Source organism: Sus scrofa, chromosome 1, assembly GCF_054392235.1.
Source record: "Sus scrofa isolate SSC_HxYL_T2T_F1_AM1 chromosome 1, Sscrofa_HxYL_maternal_Yorkshire_Landrace_v2.0, whole genome shotgun sequence".
Taxonomy (NCBI): domain Eukaryota; kingdom Metazoa; phylum Chordata; class Mammalia; order Artiodactyla; family Suidae; genus Sus; species Sus scrofa.
Genome location: NC_139383.1, coordinates 240,603,950 through 240,624,194, shown reverse-complemented (window position 1 = coordinate 240,624,194; position 20,245 = coordinate 240,603,950). Strand labels below are relative to the sequence as shown.

General features: G+C 38.8%; 1 protein-coding gene across 9 annotated transcripts in view; it reads left to right on the top strand.

The window, feature by feature from the left end:
- Nucleotides 1-20,245, top strand: part of PRUNE2 (prune homolog 2 with BCH domain) — a 372,059-nt gene that overhangs the window by 173,794 nt on the left and 178,020 nt on the right. For all 9 annotated transcript variants that reach the window (XM_084988095.1, XM_084988073.1, XM_084988063.1 and 6 more), the window contains 2 exons: nt 3,770-3,922; nt 7,141-7,235. In XM_084988095.1, the coding sequence (XP_084844221.1) occupies nt 3,770-3,922; nt 7,141-7,235 (248 nt within the window). The remainder of the gene's footprint in view (nt 1-3,769; nt 3,923-7,140; nt 7,236-20,245) is intronic.

The following is a 20,245-nucleotide window of genomic DNA, read 5'->3' as shown; positions in this document are numbered from 1 at the left end:
ATCAGCCACTGTTTTTGAAATATTGTTTCATTCCATTTTCTCTCTCCTTTTAAGGGGAACTCCTATTACATATATCTTAGATCTTTTTTTCTATGTCATCTATGTATCTTACACTCATTTTTATATCTTTATCCATTTTTGTCTCCATGCTTCAGGTGTGGATGTTTTCTTCTAACATATTTTCTTTCTTTTTTTTTTTTTTTTTTTTTTTGTCTTTTTAGGGCTGCACCCATGGCATATGGAGGTTCCCAGGCTAGGGGTCAAATCAGAGCTGTAGCTGTTGGCCTAGGCCACAGCCACAGAAATGCAGGATCCGAACCGTGTCTGCAACCTACACCACAGCTCATGGTATCACTGGATCCTTAACCCACTTAGCAAGGCCAGGGATTGAACCTACATCCTTATGGATGCTAGTCAGATTCATTAACTGCTGAGCCACTTCAGGAACTCCTCTAACATATTTTCTAATTCACTAATTTCTTCCTTGCTGTAATTTGTTGAACACATTTTTGTTCAGTTGTTAAATTTACTTATTTATTTATTTATTTACTTACCTTTTTTGGCCACCTGCTGTCAAGTTCCTGGCCCAGGGATCAGATCCCAGCTGCAGTCACAATCTAAGGCAAAACTGAGGCAACACCAGATGCTTAACCCATTGTGCTGTGCTGGGGATCAAACCCATGACCCATTGATCCCACCAATCCCGTTGCACCACAGCAGGAACTCCTAAACTACTTTTTTGAATTTTACTTTTAAAATTACTTTTGAATATCTTATTTATAGATTCTAATTATCTTCTATAATTCTCCTGCTATGCTTTAAATTTGCCCTGGTTCTGTTTCCATTCTTTCTCTCAGGAGTTTTTTCCTGTGGAGTTTCCATTCATTCATTTATATTTCCTTTATGCTTGGTAACTTTTCATTGAATGCTGAATATTTTATATGCAAAATGTAGAGATGATGCCATAGATGAGGAAATTCTTTTGCTCTGAAGAGGGATTTACTTATGCACCTCAAAGGCAGTTAGAAGAGTGGCAGATAAAAATTTATTCTGTGTTTGAGCTTATTCAAATTAGGATTTCAGTCTTCATAAAGACTGGTCTATTTTTGCTTTATTCTTTTCTCATGGCAGGGCTCAGCAAATTTTTTTCTGCATAGGTTAGATAGTAAATATTTTAGGTTTTTCAAGTCAGTGATCTCTGTTGCAGCCATGCAACCCTGTCATTGAAGCAGAAAAACATCCATGAAAAATATGTAAATTAATGTGTGTGCTTGTGTTCCAATAAAACTTTGTTTGTAAAAACAGGCAGTCAGATTTGCCTTGAAGACCATGGTTTTCCAATCTCTATCCCAGGATGTAGGGAACTTCTCTCTAGGGATCTCATCTCCAAACCTGGGCTATTTAACTAAGAATCCTCTGTAGAGAGCTCTAAACTCCAATTTTTGTCTCCCTACTCCTGTGAAACTGCTCTTAGATCTGCTAATCTTCTCAGCTCATTGGCTACAATAAAAACGATCAAACACCCCGAGGGGAGAAAAGCAACACCAAATGTTGGGTTTACATCTTTGCACTTATCTTCTCTCCAGCATCTTAGCTTCCCTAGGTAACTATCTGATGCCTTCACAGATTGAAAAAAAAAAAAAAATTATCTACATTTTCTCCTTGTTCTGGGAACAAGTAGTCTAGCAAGCATGTGAAGGTCTTTTTTCAAAACATAGATTCACCATTGTCTTAACAAAGAGTGTAAAAATCATCCTTGTATTTGGGTTTTATGTCAGAAAATGTCAGACCAAAGGGTGTACTCAGAATCCAGTTGGCTACTCCCCACGCCACCTTTAAGTGGTTTGTCTTGAGTTAGTCCTGAATTTGTCTTGAATCTGTTCAGTTCTCTTCATACTGACTGATCCTTACTTAGTTCTCTTCTAAAACAGATTTCTCATTCCCCGATTACGCCTTGTCTAATTCATTTCCTCATGGTAGCCAGAGTGAGTCCTGTAAAAAATAAATTTGTGCATGTAAACACTTTAGTGACTCCCCATTTCCTTCGGAATATAAAAGACAAATTTTAAGATGGCTTGTGAGGCCCTTCATGACCTGAGTCCTGTTTCCTTCTCCAACCTAATCTTTGAAATTTTTTTCTTTAAAACTCTACTATCTAGTTCTCATTAATTTCTCTCTATTCCTTGAACCAGCCAAATCCTCTCCCACCTCTGTGCCTTTGCACATGATCTGCCTGGGTCCTGATCTCCCTTTTACCTTGTCTTTGCCTTAAGTCCCTCATTATCCTTCAAGTCTCAGCTTAGGTTAACTCTCTCTAGGAAACCTTTTCTGACTCCTAAATTTTTGCCTGGATTCAGAGTACTGTGTATTTCCCCAGGGATATTTATTATCCCCCTTATATTGAAGTTGTATACATTTACTTATCTGTAGCCCCTGAACTTCTGTAAAATTCAAGGGGCAAGGGTAACTGTAATCCAGCCTTTAATAATTAGTGTCTAGCACAGTGCCTGGATCATAATAGGTGCTCAGTAGTTCTTTGCTGAAGGAATGAATGAGATGTTTTAAATTTACTTGGCATTAATCATTTTTCGTTATGATGTTTATATTTATTGATTTTCAGTATAATCTTATAAGCTGCACAAGCAGTATTATGTCTCTTTTTTATGAAAGCAGTGTCATTTATGTTTTAAAATGGGCAAATGGGAACAGAAAGGCCAGATGACTTGCTTGGGGTTTTTCAGGATGTTTACTGGTGAATGTGTATCTATCTCTAGGTTCTGCAGGTCTTCAGGTAGATGTCAAGATTATGTACTGCAGTTTTCCCTCACTCACTACTTCATTTCTCCTTTCACATCGTCACCTCTTTCTTCATTTTCTCTCCCCTGTGATAATCATTCGTGCCACACTGAAAGCTAGAGAGATGGTGACATCTTGATTAATCAATTCAGTTTGAGGATTTTTAGAGAGTTTAATCATTCATCATTCAGCAAAACTTCCCTTTCCCCCATGACTCCATGTTATTCTAGGCTCAGGAAGCAGGGGAAGGAATGTGACAGGTAATCACCCCTCCCTTTCAAAGTGAGAAATTCCAGGAGTCTCTGAGACATTGGTTGTTCATATTGTCAAATCACTTTATAATTGAAACCTGTTGATTTAGACCTAGTTTATGAATCCTTGTAATTAGATAATTATAAATAACTTCAAAGCTGTGTGTGATGCCTGGAAACTTAAGATTGGATTCCAGGTTCACCACCTTATCAGATTCCTTTGCAGCTGACAGACCATGAAATCATTTAATGGCTTTTAAAGGGAGGAAGTTCGTATGTGAAATCAGCAATGTGATTAGTGGAAACAATCTTCTCTGTGATCTCCTGAAGGGATTATTAAAGGAAATATTACATGACATTTAATATCTTTAAATGGCTTATTATTAACTTCCACTCCAAAATCATTTAAAAATATATTGATCACTTTTATGTATTTGTGTGTGGAGGAAAGAGATACATTTTGTCCCTTTATCTGTAGCTCTACCATAGAGTCTATCAGTTCGGTTGTTGAGATTAATACTCAGGGAATAATGAAGCAGAATAGACAGTGTCTGAATAGTTTTATTAAAAGCTACTTCTTTACTGTTATAATGGAGGTCTCTGGTCCAGGTAAGAATCTGGAAGTGGAAGCAGAAATTGAGAGGTCAGAAAACATTGACTTTCCTGGCCCCTGTCCTGGCTTGACTAGAAAGTTGAAGGGCTATTTTATTCCTGCCTTTCAGGTAGCATCCTTTTCAAGTGGATGGCCATGGAATCTAAGAAGATCTCAGAAAAGCAGGAGGAAATTCTTTCTACCCTGGAAGAAAAATTTCCTAGCTTGCCTCCAAGAGAAGACATCATCAACATCCTACAGGAGACCCAGTTCAGCGCTCAGGGTGAGTGACTCTGTCCCTCAGTTATGTGACAGCTGCAGAGGAGGGAGGGTTTGTGGTGTGGAGTGTTGTCAGGCCCCAGAAAGTGAATTTGAATGCTCCTTCACTTTCTTCCCTGTCGTTGGTGCTCATGGAAGATTTTCAAGCTCTTGTTGGCTCACCTGGAAGCAGTCAGTCTGTACTGAGGGCTGTCCTCTGAGGCCTCTGTCTCTGGTTGTGTGGTTAATTCATGCATCTAATAGGCACCCCAGATGCATCATTACATCAAATCCCTGTGCCAAGAGAGTTCTATTTTGAGAATATGGCAGGAGCAATGTCAAGCACAACGGGACTTCGTAAATCAATTAATTTTAGGAAAAAATAAGAGAGAAGACATCTAAGCAGATAAAAGTGTTCTCTAAGTCTAGGCTTTGTCAAGAGAGTGGATTCCCTAGATCAATTGTTTTATAGTAATAATAGTAATAATAATAGCTATAGTTCATTGAGTGCCTAATATACACAAGATTCCAGTAGTATAAATGCATGGATTATTTTACTGAGTTCTCATGACAACCTTGTCAGGTGAGATTATTATTCCTATTTTCCAGCTGAGAACAGTGAAGCACAGAAAAACATCTTTGCTTTCTGTCATCACACACACAGCTGGCAAGTGGCCAGGCCAGGACTTAAACACAGATAGTCTATCTTTAAGGTACAAAACTTTCTCCCTTAGCTCAGGATCCCCCAGGGGCAGAGCCTGAGGCGAAGCACTTTGGGGGAAGGTGATCCCTGGAAAACACTGCTGGGGCATGAAATGTTTTATCAAGCAAGTTAGCTTTGTGGGAAACCAAGCTTTCATTCCGGTGGGGAACCCTGGGACAGAGTGCAAAATTGCACTCCAGAGTTTTCTCACTTGAGAAATTTATTCATTGGTGCTCCAAGAGCTGATTGTTAATTTCTCGAGAATTTTGTGAGTGGGTTGATTGACATTGGATTGGCAGGTTGAAATCAGCCGTGGTAGAAGGATCCTGACTGGTTTTGATGCCTCAGAAATTAACACTACAAATCAGGTTTTGTTATGAGCATACATCTGGAATATTGAGGGCTACCCAGTCCCGGGGACAATTGATTTCCCTGTGTGTGGGCTCTGGTGGCCAGAGAAGGTCTCAGGAAAGGAGGCACAGGTACAGTGGTTGAGTGATATTCCAGGACACACCACACTGGGAAGTCCGAGGGGATGTGGGTGGAGCACTGATGTGTCAGCCACACCTTCTGTTACAGATGCACATCGTGGATGTACAGGGGTGTGTGGCCGCATGATGGTGTGCATTTGTCATTCATTTGCAAAACTAGACCAAACTTTTAATGCCATCGTATATTCTATAAAGCATTTTATGCGTAGTATGATAGATTGTGGCTTCTCAACCTTTGAGTTGAAAAGTGTTTTCCAGGCTATACTATAATGCACATAATCACATGGCTGAGCAGCTCACTTATGTAACTCCTCCACCCGTCCTTGATCCTGAGTCAGGATCCTTTTGCAGTGGTTCCCTTTCAATGAATTGCTTTCTAAGTTGTTCTATTCTGTAAGGTCTCTCTACTCATCTAATACCCACTGTGATTTAATTTCATTTCTATTTCTGGTTTACTACTTTTCCAATGCTACTGAAGATAAGCTTTTTTAAAATAAATATTTTATCTGCCACATTGAGCCTGTAGTCATTTATTCTTTTCTTTTTTTGTCCATTTTTCCTCTTTATCATACCAATTTTTAAAGTCTTTTTGTACACATCTCTTCTCTTATCCTATATTTCTTTCTTTCTTCTTTTCTAACATTTTGCTTATAGAGTAGAAGCTTTTCTTGATCTGTTGAACATCTACGAATCCCTGGTGTGAATTATCTACTAAATACCAAAATTCTTTGGTCACTTCCCTCTTTTTCTTCATTTTCAACACGCAAATGTTTGTTATCATTGTATCTCTTTACATAATTTCTCTTTACATAAATTCTCTCACTCTGATAATGACTATTCTATTTAAAGATTTTGAAACTAGAGTATGTGTCATATATGTTGTTTCTTCCTGAGGAGGCATATTGCAATATAATTGAATACATTCTTCGGAGATATTAAAAAAAGAAAAAAAAATGTTTAGTACCTATCTGTTTCCCAATGTTGCTGTGATTGGCAGTGTTCACATTAGGTGGTTAAGTGGTCAACTCTGGTGTTTTAATGCATCTGGAAAGGAGGTATGTGCTCTACTGGGTGTATAGGTTTTCTCAAGTGGTAAGACCTAAGTGGATAAAATAACCTAGAGTGAGAATTAAATATCAAGTCAGGCACTCTCTGTGTTTTTCCATGATAGACTTTATTCAAGCACATTGATCAGCTGACTAAAACTATGCCGTTTTGGATAATTTATCCGTTCAGGATTATTCCTCCCATCACTTAAGGAATCCTATAGCTCCTGTTGTCAGAGCTTATTACAAAAGTGACCAACTTAACTGTGATAGTTTTATGGGTCATATTTATCAAGGGCATTTTGAGTAAAATTACAATTGAAAACATAAAAGGCTCTTCTCAAAGCAAACTTTGGCCACCTTAAGTATTATTTGGTTATTAGCATGGTTATGCTAGTTTTTCTTCATTTACCCACCTCCTCCCCTTCCCTTCTCTGTTTTTGTCTACTGTGGGCTTCCAGAGCCTGACCTCTAAGTAATATTTAATCTTCTGGGCTCTGCTGAAGACTACTGGCTTCTGGATGGGTTTGGTCCATGGGAAGAGTTAGCCGCGTAAGGGGCACTGGAGTCGAAGGAGAGAAAAGAGAGAGGCCATCTCATTTCCTCCCTGTTCCGCTCCTGATTTGGTGCTAAGTTTCTGGCAGCTCCTCTTCTGCTGTTCCAGATCTCCATGTCCTTCCCCTGAACCTCTGCTAGTCTCTGGAGTCCTCACCATCTTATATTCATTTATCTCAGTCCCACCCATATTTTTGTGAGTGTCCTGCCATTAAAGAATTTTCTTTTGCATCCTGAGGGGTGAATTCTGTTTCCTGTTGGAATCCTAGCTGATGCAGATCTTGTCACTAATGTGATTTTTGCCTTAATGTGTGTGTGTTTATGATGGTTACAAGAGCTATGAGAGGGGAAATATTGACATTAACAGGGTAACTTCTTTAAATAATTCCTCAGTATTACCCAAAATGTCCCCCAAGTATAACATACTGTTTTTCCCTCTCACCCACAGGTTTAAGTATTGAACAGACAATGCTGAAGGATCTCAAGGAACTTTCAGATGGAGAAATAAAAGTGGCCATCAGTACTGTGAACATGACCCTTGAGGTAAGGGTGAGAAAACTTTTGACAGATGACAGATTTTATACAATTACACTCTGAGCAACTGGAATACATTTCTCTCTATCGCATAAGTTAGTTTTAGTCTTTTGCTGTGAATGCTTCTTTGTGATATGTTTGACTAGGTTATTATTTGGTGCTAAAACACTATGCCAAACCAATGAAAAATGCCAAACCTGGATTACCAAGATGAGTGCCATTTCATTCACCTCAGTAAAACAAAACCTAAAACATAAGCACGTGTGTATACACAGGTGTGTATGTATGTATATGTATATAACCTGTTTAATAACAATGATTATGTATGTGATTAGATTCACTTCTTTTTTCTGTGCACCACCCTGCATTGTCCATGGAATTTTTCTAAGAAAACAAGTTGTCCTTTGGCTTTTGTAAGCTATTTGGATGCATATCATTTTGATAATCAATGGTGACAACTCAAGTATCAATAAGGCCCTCCTTCCAATTTGTTAAATGAATGATTCAGAGTGAATGCAGTTCTTGGCCTTGTATATTTCCTCGGTAAATTGTCTTTTGTCTCCTTTGGGGGTTTTCAGTGACTTGTATGTTGATCCAAATTAACCTAACTAATGGGAATTATATTTTACAGAGGCACATTTGTGCTGTGCAGAAGTCTGAATGTTTTTTTATTCTTATATTGCCTTGATCAAGCTATCCACTTTTAATTAAGGCACTGAACTCTCAAGTTTGTGGAGATACAAATTTCTGTATAGGCATTTGTCTTTTAGATTTTTGGATTGTATGTTGCTGTTCTTTTTATTTCTCTCATGGTGAAGTGACCCTATCAATGTGTATATTTCTGGGTGTCCCTACCTCAGAAAACCCAAGAGCAAAACAGATGCTTTTTTCTGGATTTCTTTGCAAAATCTGTTCCTAGTTGATTGGCATCATAGTTCAGCTTATAGGTCCATGTGAGTGCCAGGAGGCAGAGTGTTGTCACTAAAGATACTCACACTTTCCGTAGATATAGTGTCTCAGAGTTTACAGAGCACATTCTTGTTGCATGTAGAAACTCAACTGCTTCTATGGACTTTCAAATTGATCAATGTTCCCTGTAATTAGATGATGACTCAATACAAGAAATACATGCAATTTGGGATGTAGTAACTAGATAATCACCTTCAATTAGAAATCTGCTTTGTGTCTAGAAATCCAAGAAAGACATGGATCTTGCAAGGGTCAGTAGCTCTGAGAATCATTTCTCCCAGTTCAAGCCTTAGGGTTTTCTTTCTCTTTCTCCCCTCCCCTGTCTCCCTTCATTTAATGGCATCTTATTAGGTTTTAAATGCCTTGTTTGGAATTCCTTTATAAATGAACATAGAGTATCTTGTAATTGCTTAGGGAACTGTCTGTAGTTAGCAAATTATTTTAAGGCGATTATTTAGACTTACTGTAGCTTTAATGTACCTTCACTTCTGTTATAGGGGCATACAAATGGCTTTGTCAGATATGTTAAACTGTAAATGTTTGTCAAGCTGAATCAGTGATAAAACGATCATCTTAATCATGACAGTAATTTACATAGAGGTCCAGTAATTAATCAGGCAGTTAAGTACATCTCTGGAAGAGCTATATGATCTTCTGGGAGGAGGGGAAAGGACATTTATACATATAAAGAAGGGTGCACATATTAACTAGCTGAATGAGAGCTTTTCACTTGGGCATAATGGGGTTATTAATGATGACAGAAGTGGAGAAGGAACTCTTTAGTAACATTGAGTATCTTCTTTGAAAGAGAAAATGTACATTATTTATTTAATCTTTTAGTTGGAAAAAATCCCCCAGCCAAGGGCAGAGTTTTGTTTTCTCCATAGATCATCCTATGATACAGTGGCATTTTCGCAATCTATTTATACTTGATTATATTTCAACCTTCCTTTCTCATTTCTGTTTAAAAATAAAGACAGAATTCCCACTGTCTTATTTTGTGTGTTTTACAACATCTGTCTAATTGCCTTTTAAATCTAGATATATTCTAAAGAAATGTTCTTAGTTCCTCTAACTTTCTAACTCTCACTTGTCCTCCAAAGCATGGTCAAGACCTAGCTACTTCATGATAACTCTTAGAAATTCTCCGTTTTCTATTACCACTTGCAAAATTGAGCAATTTAGGACTTAAATATATACTATATCTTCCATTAATTTTGAACTTGTTTCAAATATTTTAAATTCATTGGGGATAAACATGGTCTCATTGACTTCTATCTTCCTTTAATTTCCTGGCACAGGGCTGGGCACATAGTAAGTACTTGGTAAATAGAAATGCATAGTACATGTTGGTGTCTGCCATTTGTTCCTTTGATATCTTATTTTTATTTCCTTTTAATTTGAAGTAAATCAGTGAGGAAAGAAAAGCTATCTAACTGTGTATCCAAGGCAACCTACTTTTCCTTCCAATCAGTTTCTACTGTGGCTGAAGGCTGAGATAAGATAAATAAAATATGGCCTACATATTTATGAGTAGAACTCTTGTCCAACTGTCCAAAAATGGAGTGGGTGACTTTATAAGATAGTTAGCTGTTGTCACTGGAAGGAATTAACTGGAAGTTCTGTGGGATGTTAGGGAAAGAAGGAAAGAGAATTCCTTACATTTTCAGTGACCCTTTACAATGCTGCAATTCCACAGTTGTATGTGTCATGGCCTTTATTTGCCTGATGACCCAGTTAATTTTCTTGGGAACTACTGAGAAAATGAGAAGAATTTGTCTCCTTGCAGCATACACAGCATGTTCTTTGGAGGGAACCACTGGTTTGGGAGGCAGAAACCACTGCCTTTGACAGATGGGTTAACTCTAGCCCTCTATGTTATAATGAGGAAGCTACGAAACCTTTTGTTTCTCATTTTTATTGTAGTAGATTTCACAAATGATAGTTGTTCTAATTAAGGTTTATATAGATTGTTGAAAGATCTACCATCAAAAGTGAATAATTATAATAATACTGAGTTTCAGTTCTTTGTTCAGTATATGAGGTCAGAATGAACATGACTTTGAAAAGCAGTGGATAAAAAATGGAGCTCATCAGAAGCAAGGCCAGAGGGCTAGTTCTTGCAAAGGGAACTTGGAAGCTAGGACCATGAAAAAGACACCACAGTCCCATTTCACATGGCTTCTGGTTCATTCTGAGTCTGAACATAGCACACATCCTAGGGGGCATACACACCGCATGTTGGAATCCACTTCATTTTTGTTGTACCCTTTATCATTGTTTGCCAATTTCCTGGCACAGGGCTGAGGGCATAGTAAGTACCTGGTAAATACAAATACTTAGTACCTGTTTGTGTCTGCCATTGGTTCTTCAGAAAAGAGACACAGGTAATTTTGATTTTGTTCTGATCCTTCATTTTAGTGGTGGAAGCAGTAGTGAGAAGCAAAAGTTGCCAAAATCAAAATCTGTGTTAAAAATTTTTAAATAACAAAGCCTTCGGGGAAAGAAGAAGAGAATTTATGGATGTTAAAGGACATGTTTAACTGGAGCAAACTTTGCCTTTGCTTTTGCCAGCAGAATGACGTGGTGATTATACATCCTGGGCCCACTTTACTTCTAGTAAAGCAGTAAATCAAGATGTTAAGAGAAAGGGACGCATCTTTCCATTCCAATAAGGCACCACTGAAGCAAATGAGATTGCTCATGGCAGTACGATATGAACAGTTCCCTTGCCAGCACCTGGTATTATTATGTCTCCTCTAAGCATCTCCCAAAAGGCTATGAGTCATTAGCATCTCTCCTCAGGAAGAACAATAACCAGGCACTTACTTGATCCATTTTGTTATAACCAATCACATTCTGATTTATTCCTGCATGTGTACAGTATCCATTTGTTGCCATAACAAAGCACCACAAACTGTGATTTAAACCACAGAAATTTATTGTGTCATAGTGTGGAAGTGAGAAGTCTGAGATCTGGGATTGGCAGGATAGCTTCCTTCTAAAGGCTGAGAGAGAATCAGCTGTGCCCCTGTCCTCGCTTCTAGTGGTTTGATGGCAATCTTTGGCATTCCTTGGTTTGTAGAAGCATCACCTTGGTCTCTGCCTTTGTTTTCACATTCTCTTCCCTCTATGCATGTCTCCAGAGTTTTCCTTTATTTACAGACACTAGTCATATCAGTTTAGGGTCCACCCAAATGACTTTATCTTAACTGTTCCATTTAGTTAAATACACACACACACACACACACACACACACACACACACACACACACACACACACATATATAATATCTGCAATGACCCTCTTTCCAAAAAAGGTCACATTCTGAGGTGTTGAAGGATAGGAATTCAACATTTGAGAGGGGACACAATTCAACCCATAACATACTATTCATGAAAGTGGTCATTTTCCAGACAATTTAGAAGCATGAAACTTAAAAGACTGTATGAATGGACCTGTTACCTACTAAGCACATTTCATCTGTCACTTCCACATGTTTTTATTTTAAATCAGTTTCCTTTAAATGAGGAACAGTGGAGATTTTCAGCTCCTGAAATTTTGTCTCCTTTGTTCAGAGCTGGCATCCAAGGGAATAGCTCGAGCCTGTTTTCTCTCCAGGGTCCCCTCATGACCAGACATTCTGCTATTTGAAACCTGGAATAGAACTCAAGGGATGCATTCTGATAAAGTGACTCAGAACGCTGACTCACTCTGCCCTGCGCAGAGATTACCAGCCAAGCTGCACCTTGGAACACTGCAGAGGGAAAAATACCAACAGTGTCCCTTAGTGTTTAGCGCACAGACCAGAATGAATTCCCAAGATCACTGTTAAACTCCTCAGTAACGAAAGTGAACACTTACTTAGGCTGCAGTCGAAGCATCTTTGAACCATTGTAATGGGTGGTTTAAGGCTGAGCAAGCCAGTCTGAAACCCAGTTGACCCATTTTAAGCATCAAATATGATTTTTTCATGCGTTTGAGCTCGGAGATTTTTGGAGTTCAAGATGAAGGTACCTCCAGAGTATTTGCCTACCTTATTTTGTCATAAAATTGCATGGCAATATTTGGAGAAGTACGTTAGTTTTGATTAATGTATTTTTCAAAATGCCAGTCATTTATGCCAGAGGTGAATTGTCAGAGCCATTTGGCCAATGAATGGAACTATGCAACCCCTGCCTCTATTTCCTTTTCGGTCCATGGCTTCCAACTCCTGCTTGCTAAGAAGTTAACATTTGATGATGAGCCCTCATGTGTGCCAGGGAGTAGAGGAAGAATTTTCAAGCATTATCTTATTGAATCCTCCCAGCAACCCCATGAGGTAGATGTGTTGTGATTACCCCTGTATTGGTTAAGGTAGCTCTAACAGCAGAAACAGATACACCCCAAATCGCAAAGACACAACACACATGTTGTTCATTTTTTGCTCACCCAGCAATCCAGTTTAGCATTCCTGGTTGGGTGGCCAGAGGAGATTCAGAAACCATCTTTAACACATGGCTCCCAATATTGCCTGGGACATATTCATCCTATCTCTCAAGATAGAGAAGAGCTGAGAGGGCCAAAGATGGGAGGTTTTATGGATTTTCTTGGAGTGTGACATCTGTCACTTCTGCTCACATGTCACTGGCCCAATCACATGGTTGTATCTAACTGCAGGAAGGCTGAGAGATGTAGTCTAGTTGTGTGCCCAAGAAGAACAAGTCTCTGCTATAATCTCCATCATAGAGGTGAGGAAATTGGAATCTAGAAAGGCTAAATCATTTGGCTAATGTAGAGCTGGGACCAGAATCAGGGTCTGTCCTGCCCACGCACTGTGTTCACTACTTGGGATGTGACACCCACTCTGGGTTCACTAGTAAGTCATTAGGTGTCTGCCTGATCTCCAGGTGTCAGACAGGTAGATATGCATCCTTAGGTGATTCTTGGTTGGAACTCACATTTTCCCTCCTCTTGGTACCAAGCCTCTTCCTTTTTATGTTCCTATTTTGGCTTCTTTTAAAAATCATTTTAATTTCTGATCTGTAAACACCATATAACTTCTACACATCCATAGTAAATATAATTATTTACCCTTATAGGAGATTTAGAAAAGCCAAATAGATAAAAATAATAATAAGAAAAAAGATTATGAGGTGAGGGCTAGGACACACCATGTAGGAAGGAAGGAATTCTGATGGTTTTTCTCTACTTGCCTCTAGAATTCAAGGACATGGGTATTCTGGTTTGCCTTGTTATGATACAACTTTTTCAAATCTGTGTTCAAAATAGAGAGCAGCCCAATCAGTGAAAAATTGTAATGGCATAGATTTTTTTTTTTTTTTTATGGAAAGGAAACAGTATCACTTTGAGCACTCTGGTAACTCATAAAAACAATATTCTGAGTAGTTAAGATGTTACGAGTTCTCAGTTTATACCTGGCTGGAGAGTCCAAAGGAGTTGAAAGCAAAAGACAAACACTGGTGAATTTCATTGTGTGAATTTAATAATCATCTGAAATGTGAATTACAATTTGAAACTAATTTAGAGCTAATAAAATTCATAGTTTCTTGAGAACAGCGGCAGAATGGAGAAGTGAACCCTGAAATCAGAGAAATACTCTTGCATTCCTGCTCTGAGCACTGAGCAGTTCTTGGTAATGAGACATAACTGAAATGTGGGAATTGAAAATACCTATTTAAAGAATGGTTCATCATATCTGCTGTAACAGAACTTTGTCTTTGAAAAAAATGTACTGAACAGCTGAAGCTTGTAATACTTAGAATCCTTACAGTTTGTAGGAAGTAGCTCCTTCTGCAGATGACCAAAAGTATTTCAAGATACAAGGTAGGAGTTCCCATTGTGGCTCAGTGGTTAACGAATCCGACTAGGAACCATGAGGTTTCGGGTTCAATCCCTGGCCTCGATTAGCAGGTTAAGGATCCGGCGTTGCTGTGAGCTGTGGTGTAGATTGCAGATGTGGCTCAGATCCCGCGTTGCCTTGGCTCTGGCGTAGGCTAGCGGCTACAGCTCTGATTAGACCCCTAGCCTGGGAACCTCCAAATGCCATGAGTACAGCCCTAGAAAAGACAAAAAAAAAAAAAAAAGATATAAGATAAAGTCTGTAAAACTGGCCTATCTAGAAATACCTTATGATGAAATTCCTGTTTTGTTATCTACAACTAAACTAAAGTTGAAAGCAACTTGATGTTTTTGTTGTTTTCACCCATTGGCCAGTTTCAAATGGATTTAAGTGATTCACAAACTTGGCCTATCTAGTCATACTTCTCTGTATTTATTTCGCTCAATGGTCCAAAATACCTCAATATTCAGTGTTTAAAGATCGTAAAGTTACTTATTACACACTGTGCTTTCTTTGCTATGGGGTGGTACCCTGGATCTTTCTCCTTCTGCCCTGAAATGCTGAAGAAATGTATGCAAACGGAGGAGGTAGAAAAGGAAGGGCTTGGAGAAGGCAGAGCCTGCCCCAGGCATAAATTCTCCTTGGGGCCCAGAAAGCCTCTCTTACTTCCCTGGGCCACTGTGCAGTAAAGAGGTGAAAATGAGAAGAGATGCTGTGAGGACACAGCCTCATCAAGGGACTATGGGAATTTCAGGGAAGCTGGCCTCAAAAGTGGCTATTGGGCTTGGTGCAGAAAGGAGGAAAGCTGTGGGAGGAGTTGCATGCCACTCCAGGAAGCCCAGATGGGTTGATGCTGGTGAACGAACAGGGTAGCGTCTGTATCCCATTTGATGGTTATTTCACTTCTGGGATCTCTGGTGGACAGCAGATATGGATGTGTCTTTTCCACAACCATTTTCTCTTCTTATTACACCCCTACCTGGCACCAAGGACATGGACTAAGACAGGGTTTCAATACCCCAACCTAGAATTCTGGAGGTCATGATGCATTGGGTCCAATTGGTTCCCCACCCACTGTCTTCTCAAAATAAAATAGTGTTCCAGGAGTTCCTTCGTGTGGTGGCGCTGCGGAAATGAATCCAGCTAGGAACCATGAGATTGTGTGTTTGATCCCTGGCTTCGCTCAGTGGGTTAAGGATCCGTCATTGCTGTGAGCTGTGGGGTAGGGCACAGACTTGGCTCAGATCTGGTGTTGCTGTGGCTGTGGTGTAGGCCAGCAGCTGTAGCTCCAATTGGATCCCTAGCCTGGGAACCTCCATATGCCGGGGGTGTGGCCCTCAAAACAAACAAACAAACAAACAAACAAAGACTAGTGTTCCAGTTATCTACTGCTCTGTAGCAAGCCATTCCCAGAACCTAGTAATGTAAAACAAGATGTTATAATTATTTGATCATTTTTGGCCACCCTGTGCCCTGTGGAACTCCTAGGCCGGGGATCAGAGCCACAGTTGCAACCTCAGTCACAGCTATGGCAACGCCAGATGCCTAACCCACTATGCTGGGCTGGAGATCAAACCCCCATCTCAGCAGCTCCCAGGACACCACCAATCCTGTTGTGCTATGGTGGGAGCTCCAGATATTATTATCTCTCATAGTTCTATGGAGTTTTGGTATTCAGATAGGCATTTTGACTCAGAGTTTCTCATACGGTTGCAGCCAGACGGTAGTCACCTGTGAGCTCAGTTGGGACTGTCACCTGGCATGGGCTTCTCACAGCCTGACACTTAGATTTGAAGAGACAGAGTCACAAGAGCAAGCTTTCTAAGATTCAGGTGCTGCAGTTCTTGTGACCAAATTTCAAACGTCTCAGAATATCACTTCCATCTCATTTTATTGTTCATGCAACTCCCTAAGGCCAGTCTAGATCAATGATAAAATAGAATTGGCAGTGGTGTGCTGGTAAATGTTTAACAATGGGCTCCCTGAAGGAAAAGAAAATCCACACATATTACTGATATACAGGATATATAGTACACAATTTAAAAATTATGTTCTCTTTATTGTAAACTGTGCAATCAATTGATTCCTAGAAAATGAGTTAGTTTTAATGTAACTCTTGCATTGTGATTGATGACTGAGAAGAGTTCCAACAAGAATGTAGTTGATATTTTTGTTTTCTTTAACAAGAGAGTGAAACAGTGAAGGCGTTACCTGTTTGTCAATGACATAAATGACTTCTTTGCTGACGTAAAGAGTAGTTTTCAAATACTAGAGCATATCTTCAGAGTTTTGTTTTTGTTTTTTATTTTTGTACTATTCCCAGTGTGATGGCTAGTAACACAATCCACTTTTAAGTTTAGCCTGCTTAGTTAACTTTTTCTCCATTTTTTCTTAAGGCAAGGTAGTCATTTTTTTCCTAGGTTTTCTGGTCCAAGAGGCAAAATTGAGGATTTTATGTGGGAACTTATATAATAATTGAACAGTGTTTAGCTCACTGGCCATACGGAAGCAGGCAGTGGGCTGAATCTGCCTTGTGGGCCATACCCTGCTCTAGAAGATCAATAAAGCAAGCTTTAATTTGTAGCATTTGCCAATTTTCATAGTGTAAATACTCTTACCATGGCCAATTTCAAGGTATCCTATGATATTATCAAATGGGGTTAGGAATAGTTGTTGACACTGTATTATACAATCGAAACTTGCTAAGAGAGCAGATTTTAAGCATCATCACACACAAAAAAGAAAAAAGTCATCATCATGTTTTACACTTTTATTATATTACAAATTTATTTATTTAAAAAAAAATAGAGAGGGAAGATATACACAAAAGGATACCATTAAATAGCATTTCCACCAGACAGATGCAGTGGATATGTATAACCTCAAAAACATAGATAATGTAGTAAACTCATTAGGAAGTGATGAGTTTTGAGAGTATATGACTTGTTTTTTATGTGATTTATTTAACATGTAATCTAATTTTTATAATGGCTCTGTTTAATTTGTAACTGATGGGTTTGTGAATTTCCTGAAATTTTTACAATCTTCTCTTACAATCAACCTGTACGAGCCAGCACCAGCATGTCACTGGGGAGTAGACCCCACTCCTTGATGTGAGGAGGAGCATGCACATATATGGAGAAAAGAAACTGAAGGTGCCAATCTTTGGAGACTATTTACTAAAAGAAGCAAAAGAAGCAAAGAAGGGGGTTGCTTTTGATATATGAGGCTATGGATTAAGTCTTAGACTTTCTTCTATAAATCAAGGCAAAGTAGAATCTTAAGGAGTTCCCTTCATGGTTCAGTGGTTAATGAACCCGATTAGAATCCGTGAGGATGCAGGTTTGATCCTTGGCCTCACTCAGTGAATTAAGGATCCAGTGTTGCTGTGAGCTGTAGTGTAGTTGGCAGCTGTAGCTCTGATTTGACCTCTGGCCTGGGAACCTCCATATGCTGAGGGCGCGACCCTAAAAAAGGGGAAAAAGAAGTAACATCTTAATTTATGATTCCTGATTTACTTATCTGGTTTCATGCACTTTGGTCAATGGTGTCATATTTTTGCCAATTAATAATTTTGGCTTAGATCAAGAGTGGGGAGGGCCATGCTGCAGCTAGAGATAACAGGTCACGTGTGCAGTACTGAATAACATCTGATAATTAGTCTTTAGGGTCTTTCTGAATATTTGGACAAAAACACCACAGCTACCCCTGCCTCTACTTATCAGTCGCATGCATGCTGGGGACTCAGACTCTTGTCCTGGAAGCTTACTTTCCCCACTCCCTGCCCTCTTCTCTTCTGCTAGCGATGCAGCTTGTGCTCTCTAGTAACACATCCAGGACTGTCTCCACTTCCTTCTGTGCTTCACCGTCATGGGCTGTACTAGGGAGATCTGATAACATTCTTTGGAATACACATAGTGAGATCTGATAACACTCTTTGGAACCCATTTTTAATTTTTTTTTAAGTCACTTCATGTCTTTCCTTTGTGTCATACAGCTTTCCCTTTTCCTTATGTCCACCTGCTCTTTTTCAGAAACCTTATTCCATTCTTCTCTGCCACTTCAATTCTGCCTAGGGATTACCACGCTTTCAGTAATTCCATAATGCATATTTGTCATTTAAAAGCCAATAAAAAGTCTTTTTGCATGTCACCAAAATGTCTAAGGCTCTCCATTTAGGTGTGGTATTTCTGGTCGCTCTGTCCCCTTATTTGGGGACCTCTCTTGTAAATTCATAATCATCTTTGGGGAAATGAGCATACTATCAGAAGGCATTTTGAACAAATTCATGTATCACTACAATTTATATAAGTAAAAATTGTGCATTTCTAGACCTTCAAAAGTATTAAGCGGGCAATTCTGTTTTACTGAATTCCTTCAGTAGGAGAGGTAAGTTGACCCTTTCTTTGTGAAGGAAATGGAGTATCAATGCCCGCCTGTATGAGAAATGAGCTCCATGATAATAGAATTCAGCACCTCTCTTATTATGGTCCTTTATTTGAAAAACTAATAGGTAGGTTTTGGTTCTAGTCACTTTAATCATCCCATAAAATGACAAAGAAACCAGAAAACAGCCTCTTAAGTTAATTCATTCTCAACTTCAGCACTGCTGGGGGAATTAAGAAATAGCATTTTGTAAAATATATGTGTGACAATTTGAACTTTCTTCCTAGCACAATATCTAATTCTCTTCTGCCTCTTTCTTTATGAGAAGGGAACCCCTCAGGACACAGTGATATGCTAGGATGACTGCTCGTTCACTTTGTAAATACATTTTTAAAGTGTACTATAATGTCATTTTGATGGTTTAATTTCTGGAAAGATTTGGCTAATTACATTTTTAGGAACATATCAGACCAGTTTTAGCTGCCTGGTGTTACTTTTAATAGCAGCTGTTGCTTACCTTTTCTCTTGTTTATTTTTTTTCTCTCTCCCTCTCTTTCCTGCTTTCAGAGTTAGTTATTTAGCTGATTTGGAAACCTGACCTTGGTTTAAATTAGTTTGTCTGTAACATTCCTGTGAATCCTATGCAATATTTTAATGATATAGTTACTACATTGTATCAACTTGTCATAGAAAAGCTGGCTGTGAAACTAAAGGAAAATTGTTCCCTTTTCTTGTGACAGAAGAAATATGTACAAAAGACAAATGGTGAAGTGAGATTGTGGTAGCAGGTCCCTTTCCATCCACTCAGGTAAAGACTGAATCGGTTCCCTAAGTAACGAGGACTCTTTTTAATACACACTGAGGTGAAAATAATGAATTTATACCAAATATCCAGTGGCAATTTTGAGAAATAAGAAGACTCAAACAAAAGAATAATTTAGGATGTTGTCCAGAATAGACATCTTGTTCCTTAATGATCAAGGAAGAGATTGCTAAGGTTGGCTGTGCAGTCTGTGGGAAAAGAGTGGGTTATGGTAGGTTGGTGGTGTCACCTAGTGGTAGAAAAGGGAAAATAAATAAGTTACTAGAATTCCCGTTTAATTTATTATTGCCTTCTTTTTTTTTTTTTTTTTTTTTAATTTTAGGGCCATATCCATGGTATATGGAGGTTCCCAGGCTGGGGTCCAATCAGAGCTGTAGCTTCTGGCCTACAACACAGCCACAGCAATGCCAGATCTGAGCTGCGTCTTTGACCTACACCACTAGCTCATGGCAGCACTGGATCCTCAACCCACTGAGCAAGGCCAGGGATCAAACCTGCATCCTTATGGATACTAGTCAGATTCGTTTCCACTAAGCCACAACGGGAACTCCTATTATTGCCTTCTTTTATTCCTTGAAAAAAAAATTGAATGCTCCTTGGATTCATAGCATGATGCTAGTCACTACCTTGAATAATTTAAGTTAAAAATAAATATAATAGTAGCCAACATTTTTTGAGTATTTACTGTACTCCATACATTTTATTTTTATTTTCTCATTGAACCTCTATGACCACCCTTTGAAATAGGTCCATCATTATTTCCAACTTGTAAATTAATTGTAAAAGACTCTTCTAGAAATGGTAGTTTATGATATGAAGCATTCGTGGCTGTGTTTTGCCATCAAACATCTTAGACTAATGTTCTTTTCCTGATACCAAGATGAAATCTAATTTTCAATGTCTTCAGTATGCCAAACACACTTATTGGTGACTTTCCATTGTTTTGGTCTATTAGAGTACTTTCTTTTCAGCGTAAACCAAGCAGTCATCTAGTACCT